We start from the raw sequence: 11,476 nt of genomic DNA, 5'->3' as shown, positions 1-11,476 counted from the left end.
GACGATTCAGACACTTTCGCCGACAAGATTCAACGATTCCTACGAGATTTGACGAAGCAGATGTCCAACAAGCTCAAACCAACAAAACAAGGGATTTCTCACCTTGAACGCATAACAAAGGTGAAAGGGTAATAGATGGTGATTTTCGTCTCCTTTTGTAATTTTAGCTTGATTTTTCAAAATCGATCAATTTTTGGGAAGGGAGACAAAGTTTTTCGCATGAAGTTTTCAAATCTCAAATTTATAAGACCTTATAAATTTATCGATAAAGAACATAGTGCTAACATTTTTGTTTATAAGAGTTTTCAGTTATTTTACAAGGTAGTATGTAGTACTCATGATTTGCTTATTGTTGGAAGTAGTAATTCCTTAGAATTTACATCTATGAGACCTTAATTATAAAACAATTGTGTATATGGAGGATCATTATCACATATAATTTTATCCCACAATATAGCTGTGTATATAAAGATTGACTATCACCATTATGCTTTTTTATGTTTCAGAAAAAAATACAAATATGACAATTGATTGTGTCAAACAAGATTCATTGAAGTAACCACATATCTAATCAAGCTTCAAGAGAATGGAGGATGTCCTCACCTATGTGTAATCATATGCTTAAACAGTTGATGGATTCTTTGAAACAAGACTTTGCTTGTTTGTTATTTTCAAAGACTGTTGTTACTGATGCTTCTGTTAAAAGTGATATGTGATTGGTCGGAAGAAGAAACTTGGAGGTGCTCGTAATGCTCTCAATGACATCACAAAAAAGTCTGGGTCATTCCAAAGTTTCTTCCAAGAACAAGCAAATCATTTCTTCTGGTTCTGCAAAATCCGAAACCAACATAGCTGGGGAGATGTTCTTGTGAACTTGTGCTTAAAGCTTGTTATTTTGCAGATTCTTCCAATTGAAGTTAAGTATTTCTCTGTGTTTATACATCATGCCTTTGATCAGATCCTCCTTGATGTGGAAGCACAACAAAAAGGTAGTGACATGGCTCTTTCACCAAATATGCTAGAAAGAAGCAAAGCGATGAAACATATGTTCACTTTTACCTTGAGATCAACTAGAAAGGATATTGCTACAGGAAATCCTTTTTGGCCGATGAAGCTACATCAATCGCTATCTGGTGTATGCTGCAATTTATAAATATTTATAAACTCTTATTAATGGATACATTTAATAAGAGTTTATAAATAATACACAAAAGAGGTTCATATAAGAGGTTCTTCCAGTTTTTATTAGGAATGATGGCCTCCTTTATGAGCAAACATAAAGAAAGCGGAGGACTTCTTCATTTTTGTGTAACAATTTTTGAGGTTAATTCTTTGGTCATGCTTTATTTATAAGGCTTTGTTATTTACTTTGACACAGTCACTAGTTTTGTGTTTTTATATTGCAAAAATATATGTACCAACTCTCTTTAATTGTACGAAACAATGTTGTCTATAACAGTGCCCTTTAGGTATTTTTCATAAGGACATAAAAAATATTGTATAGAGATTATTGATTTCATTTTTTAATGGTACAAATGGAAATGCATAGATTACAATTAGTTATGTCAAGTTCATAAAACTTTGATACACAAGATTAAATTCATAAAACTAAAGAACACGTGCAGGCTTTGTAAGGAGATGATGATATATGGCAGATTCTGAGTCACATGCGGATAACAAGCAAGTCTCCACCGCTTCAGATATTTTACATACCCTTATAAATTGTTTTATAATCCTTTATAATGGTGTATAAACTTTACAAATTATTTTTATAAACCCTTCTAAATTATTTACATACCCTTATAAACCTTTATAAATTATTATACAAACTATTATAAATTGTTTTATAAGGATTTTTAAATGGTTATAGAATCTTTTAGTTGATTTATAAACCTATACAACTAATTTATTAAGGTTTCTAAGTTAATGTATAAAAACCTTATAAATTGATTCATAAGGGTTTATAAAATGAGAATCGTTATAACTTTTACTCCAATAGGTTTTTAGTAAGAAAAAAGAGTTTATAAGGTTTTATAAAACATTTTCTAACTAAAAAAATCATTTATCAATTTTTGTATAAATATTTTACGTGAAAATTCTAAGAATTTATAAATATTTCTATAAGAGGTTATACATTAATTATAAATATTAATCAGTTAGTTATAAGAACATCTTAAAGCTTATGATTTTATCTATCCAGTCATGATAATAAACAATTATAAATTATTTATAAACAATTATAATGCTTCTGCCAATCTCCCTCCCTCTCTTTTTTGCTGTATATGTATTGTGTAACTATCTATAAACGAGTTTGATTTCAAGTAAACAATAGCTTGAAACTGTACATATGATCTCTTGGGTAATTTAAATTTAAAAGAAACAATTAAATGATTTATAAAACCTTATAAGTCATTTATCCGGATTCATAAACCAATTTCTAAGAGTTTATAACTTATTTTATAAAGATTTATAAATAAGCTATATAAATTATAAAGACTTATAAATTATTGAAACAACTATCATCCAGGTGAAGTTTCAGAGACTCTATTACAACACCACGTGGAGCGTTTGCTTCTTTGCTATCCCCAAGGCATGGGTTCCAGCTATTAAATCTGGTTTTGGATGAAGGTGAAGCCTGAATACAAGAACTGGTTCTTGCTCTGCCGGAGAGTGTGATATACATTGAAGATATGCATCTCAAGATTTCTTCAGAGAACCTACTCTGGTTTTCCATGTCATCTACGATGTGAGATGAGCCTAGAGGATCTCCAAGAGTAGTATGATGAGCATAAACATATCTTTTATTCTTCTGCAAACATCAAATCAGTTAAACAAATATGCTAAATGTTGAAGACCAATGTGTTCTACTTACTTTTGTAGAAAAGACTTTTAAGTTGGCTTGGAAATTCCAAGGACATGAACGTTCAGACACGGGAGATGCTTGATAATTGTAGCTGAGCACACCAGTAAGGTCTGATTGTGAGACGAAGCTTGTTTCAGCATGTGGAGAGAATGAAGTAACTTGTTCATCAACAGATGTCATGTAAAGAGAGAGAAGATATAATGTTCTATACGCCATTTGTTTAAGCCATTTCACATTTTAAGCCATTTTTAACATACCCAGCAATCATCGAAGTCCAGAAAACCACATTCCTAAGGGCAATACCGTCAAACACTCTACAACAACTCTCGATCTCTCCACACTTAGCATACATATCTACAAGACATGTCAACACAATATTATCAAAGCATGGCGCCTTAACGATGTCGCAGTGTATCTTCTTCCCGTTATCTAAGTCATGCATCTCAGTACATGCTTTAGAAGCTATGGAGAAAACAATGTCATCGTAATATCATTAAGCATTAAGTTGTACTATCGACAATATCATAAAACCAAGATTTATAAGAGGTTATAATTCTTTGAAATGCAATGTTCACTATCCGAAAATCTTTCTCCTAACCAGAACTATTCAAACGACAAGTCTAAATCAAATCAACCTTATTTTTTTTTTTGGATAACAGAGGAACGAAAATTCTAATATTACTTGAACCCAGATTTATAAAGGTTTATAATTTTTCGAAAGCTCAATGTTTACTATTGAAACTCTTTCCCTTAGATCGACATGTTCTAAACCAACTTTTTATGATTTTTTTTTATATCAGAAGGAACAAATTCACAAAAATTACTTGAATCAAACAAAAAGTATACAAATTAGAAACATACCAGTGTCAATCGTGGTGAGGAGCCAACATATTTGAGATTTTAATCGTGATTCTCGTAATATCTTGTCGTCGGCTGAGAGAGAGAGAGTGATGATGGATCTCGACGGAGACTGCGGATTACGGAGATGATGGATCTCGACGGAGACGACGGATTACGGAGACGATGGATCTCGACGGAGACGACGGATGATGGAGACGGCGGATCTCAACAGAAACGACGATGGATCTCTGTAACTCTTCTGTCACCGACTGCGTGAGAGAGACGACTTCATCAGAGAGAGGCGACGGAGAAGAGATGATGGATCTCCACGGGGAGAGAGAGATAAGGTAGGGTTAGTTTTGTCTTTTACACATTAATGAAAAGTGTATTTGTGAAAATGTCCTTCTATTGATGATATTGTTGAATTGTGGTACTACACAAAGTGTAGTTATGAAATTTCCCCTATAAAATATGAGTAATTCATGTGATTAGCTAAAAGTAACCAGTAAACAAACAAAAACAATAAATACAAAGATCAGATATGAATAAAGAGGATAAATAAATAAAATTCAGATATCAAAAGGGGATCAAATAGTCTAGAAAACATATACACACTTACCACACGTCCACACCTATACATAATACAAGTCAGTACAGATTTGTATATATATACAAATATATAAATAACTACTAGAGTTACCCCAAGTCTATAGCTAAATTGAAAAGGACAAGCTCTCACATGATCCGAACCACACCATTCATGGGCCCCTTTTACTCTCTCTCTAAGATGTGATTCTCATCTCTATCATCAAGAAAACCTTTCAAGTCACTATTTTTCTTCACTCAAGTCATACAGAGAGAAAGTGTGAGAAAAAGGAGAGATAGAACCCAATTAAACTTGAAAAGCCATTGATTTCATTTTCATAATTTTGTTAACCTTTTTGTGTCAACGAAAATATCAGAAGAAGAAGCAAAAACAAAGAGTACGTCTGTCTTCTTATTCTGGATTCTAGGGTTTTATTTGTTCTTCACTTGCTCTTTAACTCTTTGATTATAATACACGATTTAGTTACCCGTTACCGATTACTATTTGCGGTTGTGGGTTTTATTTGGTTTCTAATAAATATTATCTCATGTATGTTGAAAGAATTTGTATCAGGTCACCATATTCTCAAGAAACACTCATCAGATCTACTAAAAAGAGTTGAATACCTTTTAAAGGATCTTGAATTTCATCGGCATCCTCTTGTCAAGAACCCATTTTCAGAAAAAAAAAAAATCGAACACCTTTTGAAGATCTTGAATTAGGTCATCAATTTTCTAAAGAACGGATATATGTATAACAAAGTTTAATACTTTTGATGAATACGTCGACGAGGACAAGCTCTGTCCAAGAACCGACCGAGAACGGAGCTAGTGGCTCCGACAACAACAACTTCAACTCGGCGATGAAAGAGCACATGTTCTACAAAGTGCTAACACCAAGCGACGTAGGGAAACTAAACCGGCTTGTGATACCAAAGCAACATGCAGAGAACTACTTCCCTTTAGAGGACAATCAAACCGGCACGGTACTGGATTTCGAAGACAGAACCGGAAAGACATGGAGGTTTCGCTACTCGTATTGGAACAGTAGCCAGAGTTACGTGATGACTAAAGGATGGAGCCGTTTCGTCAAAGAGAAGAAACTCGACAGCGGAGACACCGTCTCGTTCCACCGTGGACATGTCTCTGGCAATAACGAGCCGGAGAAACGAATAAACATATTGTACATTGACTGGAGGCATAGAGCCAACAGAAACCTCGTGCACAACATTAACTATCATCACTACCCGTTGTTGGGGTCTTCACCTTATCCAACGGCTAGTTATTATCCTCATTACCGAAGGTTTTCACCATTTTATCAAGAGAGGGAGTTTTTAGGGTATGGTTATGGTAGAATTGTTCATGGACCGTTGGATCATCATCTTCATCAGTGGAATCTTGGTAGATCTGAGCCGTTGGTTTATGACTCGTATCCTGTTTTTCCGACGATGAGGTTTACTTCGTCGTCCGCAATGTTGCCGCCTTCTCTTCCTTCTCAGCCACCGACGGTGAAGAAGGTAAGGCTGTTTGGGGTCGATGTGGAGGAGTCTTCTTTTTCAGGTGCCGAAATGAGTGTTGCTGGATACTCTCCGTTTTCTCCAGTTGTGATCAGAGATGATGAATCAACTTGGAGGTCGTCACGTGGCGAAATGTGTGCGTCATCGTCTTCTTCGGTTATGCAGTTAACAGGTGATGAAGAATATCAAAGGAAAGGGAAGTCTGTAGAAAAATAAGTAATCTACTTCATAATAATGTAATTTGACAATTGGGGGATTATAACATAGTGAGGAATTTAAAGATGTGTGGTTTGAGCTTTGGTTTCAACATGCTAGTTCTTGAGCCCTAGTTGCCATGTTGAATGAACCCATCTTTCAGTATTGTAATAAATTAATTGGACTTCTTTTATATAATCTTGAGTTCTTAACTATACCTACTCATACTTGATCTGATATATACATGTACCAATCCATCAATCAAAAGTGTATCATATTCTCATCTTTTTGTTATGAATTGAGTTTTTTTTTCTTTTTTGTTAAAACTATGAATTGAGTTGGAGAAGTGGGAGGACTAAAAGGCTTATACATTTTTTAAAAAAATTGTACTCTCTGTGCCTATCTCTAGCTAAGCTGACAAGGTTTCATGGTACATTCTAAGCTATTGGTCAGTTTCAAAACTCTCTGTCCCTCTCTAACCCATCTCTCTCGGTCTCTCTCTCTCTCTCTCTCTCTCTCTCTCTCTCTCTTTATAACCCACATGGTCCAATATTAGTTTTGATTGGTTACTTTTTTTTTGGTCCAATATTAGTTTTGATTGGTTACTATGTCTTTGATTAAAGAGATTTGTAGGTTATGGGCACACCGCACACAGGACAAAAAGGAGAAGCTATGGAAGGATAATTTCAATTTACAATAATAAGTCGGCAGAAGAAACACAAAAGGTATGATATGTTCTTTCAATTTTTTTTTTTGTACCCAAAAAATAAAATAAAAATAAAATAAAAATTATACTACTTCTCATTTACCTTGCTTAAGTTTCTTGCTTTACAAATTGATGTAACTGTGTGGTCCGTACGATCGTACGTGTCTGGTGTGGATACACAAGTTAAAAGATTCTTTGAGCAACTAAATTAGGGATCTAGTTGATATCTCATAAGAACCATATGCAAACTATTAACATTGTAGATGCACAGTCATCATTCACATATATACTGCCCGGCCCTGATGTATGCAATAGAAAACATAATTTTTTTTGGGTTCCGTTTTTTTTATAAATTGTATCTGATTGTATTTGTTTATGGTAATATATACATTGTAGTTTCACCGCATATTGCTTTTGTATAACTTATACTCATCACATACGTAATATATATTTTGTTAATTTACCACATTTACTTTTAAATAGTAATTGACCATATGTTTAACATGTACGATGGATCTTGACGTAGAAAACCTCATAGATATCATATTCTGAAAAATGATTAATACAAGTTTACGTTTTTTTTTACTAAAGGCTTGTGAAATTGACATAAGTTTGTATTAAATACAAGTTTATAAGTTTTTCCTGGATCTTCTCATCATCTGCTTGTGAAATTGAATGGAATATGTTTTGCCTGCATTCCAAATAAAATACTAGCATATTTCGATTTATAACAAAAAGGTTTTTTTTTTGGTTTAACCAGGATGAGTTCGGGCTTTCGGTCTTAATTCCCTAAACCTAGAACCAGCTTGCGTTTGTACCTGTTAAGATCCTGGACACTCATTTCCACCAGAGTCTCGAACTTGTGACCTCTTAGATAAATGACTGACGCAGTCGGAAATCACAAAGGTTAGCAAACACTAATCCTTAGGTTAAAATCAAGCTCTCAAGCAAGAACTTGAATTATAAAGCTCTGGAATCCACCAGAAAAGATAAAAGTTTGAAACTTCTATTGATAAGATTAATAAGAATGTCTAAAACAGAATACCTAAGACTCTCTTATATAGAGATAGTCTAAATCATAAAAAAGGAAAACACCAAATAAAAGGAAAACCAAATAAAAGGAAAACTTCTAGAAAACAATAGATTAGGAATACTAAGATTCTCCTACGTCAGTCTCCTCCACCTCGAAAGAACTCGACCCTGAGTTTTCTTCTTGATAAAGAACACCATCAGCATGGTACTCGTAGATGTCAGCCAGAATGTATTAGAAATGTTTATGTCTTCCGGAAGTGCTACCACATAAGCATTATCATTTATCTTCCGCAATATCTTGAATGGCCCATATTTGCGAGGCTGTAGCTTGCGATATGTGCCAACCGGGAATCTTTCTTTCCGTAGAAACACCATCACTTCATCTCCTTCTTTGAAAACCTTAACTCTTCTATGCTTGTCTGCTGCTTCTTTATCCTTTTGACCAGTTGCTTCTAACTTCGCTCGAACGGCTTCTTTAGTTGCTAAAATATCCTCTGCCATAGCCTCAGCTGAGATACTAACTCCAGGAGCTTTAGGCAATTTAACCAAATCGACCACATGCTTCGGAATAGAAGTATAGACCAAAGAAAAAAGGTGATTTCCCTGTAGCTCGGTTTGCCCATCGGTATGTGGGTGAGCAGTAGAACTTCGCTTCAAGCTGGTTCCAAACATCCTCCAAAGTGCAATCCAGAAGTGACTGAGAAACTTGGTATCTCTGTCTGAAATTATTGTCTTAAGAACCCCATGAAGACGTACTACTTCCCAAAAAAACAACTTGGCGATGTTAGAGGCATCTGCAGTCTTCTTGCAGGCGATGAAATGCGACATCTTTGAAAACACCTTAGAACCTGACAACTCATCAAGCATATCTTCCAACCGAGGTATAGGGAATCGATACTTAATGGTTATCTTGTTAATGGCTCTACTATCAACACACATCAGCCACTGGTTACCTTTCTTAGGAACTAGAAGAACCGGTACAACACATGGACTCATGCTCTCACGAATAAATCCTTTTCTCAGCAAATCTTCAATCTGTTCTCTTAAAATCTCATTCTCCTTCGGGCTCATACTAGATCCTGGAATCAAGTCAATATGGTGCTGAATATCTCTCATGGGAGGTAGATCATTAGGAAGTTCTTCCGCAATCAACTCTTTGAAATCGTCTAGAATTTCCAACACTTCACGTGGAGTAGACGCCTCCTCTGTTACGGCGCTCACCACCCCTTTAACCACTAAGGGATAAAAACAGTGTGCTTCCTGAACATCCCCATCAAGCACCTTGTCGTCATGTGTCATAACCAAGAAGCTTGACTTCTTTTCCTTTGCACTGTTACAGAAATCCTTAACAGGTGCCATGGCAATTTTATGATTTCCCCACGTAAACATTATCACATTGTCTCGACCTCGGTATGTGATATCATTATCATACTGCCAAGGTCGACCAAGAAGAATGTGACAAATATCCATGTCAAGGACGTCACAAGTGATCTCCTCCTTATAGTGTTTACCTATAGATATGAGAACTTTGCAAGTCATGCTAACTCGAACTTGTGATCCTCTCTTTACCCAACCAAGGCCGTACGGCTTCTCATGACGGGTTGTGGGTAACTTAAGATACTCCACCAGTTTCTGAGAAACTAAATTTTCTGAGCTTCCATTATCCACAATCACATTACACACCTTGTTTTGAATAGAACAATGTGTTCTAAACAAATTCTTACGTTGGCCTTCTTCTTTAGATGACAACAAGACTCGTTGCAGTACAAGGTTTATCCTTTCTCCGGATTCTTCTTCAGCGAATTCAGCTCCCTCATATTCTTTATTCCCAGCGAAATCCTCTTCATCCTCTTCATCTTCTTCTTCTATTATAGCGACTGTTTTCCGACTAGGACAGACATTGGATTTATGACCATGTCCTTGGCAACGGAAACACTTGTCAAGAGAAGGCTTAGCATAAGAATTGTTCTGTCTCTGCGCTGGTGTTTTGTTCTGTTGTACAGCATTAGAGCTACTAGCTCCTTTGTTTCCCGGGTTGGAGTCTTTATTGGCTACGCTCTTTTCTTTCTCACTCGTGGGCTCAAAACTGGTCTGAGTCGTGTTACTTCTAAATGTTGAAAACCCTCGTGATGACTTCTCCATTAGCTCGGCTTTCATCGCTAGACTGGAAGCTTCCTGCACGGTCCATACGGTTTGTAAACCCATCTTTCCTTGGAGAGAACCTTTTAAACCGCTGATGTACCTAGCCACCTTTTGATTCTCTGTTTCGCCTAACTCATTGCGTTCAGAGAAACGCAAGAATTCAGCTGTGTATTCAGTCACCGTTCTGTTTCCTTGAACACAATCGAGATACATCTTGTAAAGAATCTGTTCATAATCTTCCGGTAAGAATCGCTCCAGCATTAATTGCTTCATTCGGCGCCAGGTCCTTACTGGTCCCCTCCTTTGTCTCTGCCTTTGGACAACGAGTTTATCCCACCATACTGCAGCCGTCTTCTTCAATCTGACTGCTACCATCTTAACTTGTTTACTCTCAGGAACACCCATGACATCAAAGAATCGATCAACATCAATTTGCCAATCAAGGAACTCCTCCACTCCCATAGTTCCATAGAACAATGGAATATCGGCCTTCACCCGATAATCATGATTGTTTTGTTGGTATTCTTCAGCTAGTTCTTCTTCTGATCCTTCATCTGAACTAGAATTATCAACAACAACATCACGATTGTTTCTACCTTGCTGACCCCGAATTCTTTCTCCACCTCTTTGACCGGCGTTATTAACCTGATTGGGATAAGCCGCAACCTGATTATTTAACGCTGTTACCAGATTTGCCAATTGAGCAGTTACAGCAGTGAGATTTGTAGTTGCCTCCCTTAATCCTTCTGCAAAACCCTCGAAGTCGGCTCTGGTTACTGGTTGATCACCCATGGCTGATCAAGCTTCGAAAAGAGAAGGAGAAGACCTTGCTCTGATACCACTTGACGCAGTCGGAAATCACAAAGGTTAGCAAACACTAATCCTTAGGTTAAAATCAAGCTCTCAAGCAAGAACTTGAATTATAAAGCTCTGGAATCCACCAGAAAAGATAAAAGTTTGAAACTTCTATTGATAAGATTAATAAGAATGTCTAAAACAGAATACCTAAGACTCTCTTATATAGAGTTAGTCTAAATCATAAAAAAGGAAAACACCAAATAAAAGGAAAACCAAATAAAAGGAAAACTTCTAGAAAACAATAGATTAGGAATACTAAAATTCTCCTACGTCAATGACTGAAGTGTTACCAGTTGACAATAAGTTAGAAAAAGAAAATACAAAAGATATGGTATGTCCCCAAAAATAAAATCTATACCACTCATTTACTATGCTTAGTTTCTTGTTTTGTAAGTTGATGTAACTGTTAGTCCGCATGACCGTACGTACGTATCTGGTTAGGATTTACAAATCAAAAGATTATGTGTGTAACTAGATTAGGGATCCAGTTCATTCATGAGAACCATAATGCACCTAACAGCCATCATTCAGATATGGTCAGCCCTGACGGATTGATTTTTTCATAAGTTTATCTTTTAAAATGATTTTTGTGAGAGTTGAAAAAAAATATTTTTTATAGAAACTAATGTGCGCGTGATTAACATAAGACTGAATACTCAAATAATTTAATAATATTATATAGATATTAAATTATATGAATATATATATATATATATATCAAATATTAAACCAAACTAA

The 11,476-nt window shown here is 35.7% G+C and overlaps 1 protein-coding gene across 1 annotated transcript; it reads left to right on the top strand.

Annotated features, from left to right (window-relative positions):
- Positions 1–4,459: 4,459 nt before the first annotated feature.
- LOC108846413 (B3 domain-containing transcription factor NGA4) lies at positions 4,460–6,180 on the top strand. Its single transcript, XM_018619646.2, has 2 exons — positions 4,460–4,686; positions 4,863–6,180. Exon 2 carries the CDS (start codon positions 5,065–5,067, stop codon positions 6,019–6,021), a length of 957 nt encoding a protein of 318 aa, XP_018475148.2. The 5' UTR covers positions 4,460–4,686; positions 4,863–5,064; the 3' UTR covers positions 6,022–6,180.
- The last annotated feature ends 5,296 nt before the right edge of the window (positions 6,181–11,476 follow it).

Source organism: Raphanus sativus, chromosome 3, assembly GCF_000801105.2.
Source record: "Raphanus sativus cultivar WK10039 chromosome 3, ASM80110v3, whole genome shotgun sequence".
NCBI classification, from domain to species: Eukaryota; Viridiplantae; Streptophyta; class Magnoliopsida; order Brassicales; family Brassicaceae; genus Raphanus; species Raphanus sativus.
This window is presented reverse-complemented; position numbering and strand designations above follow the sequence as displayed.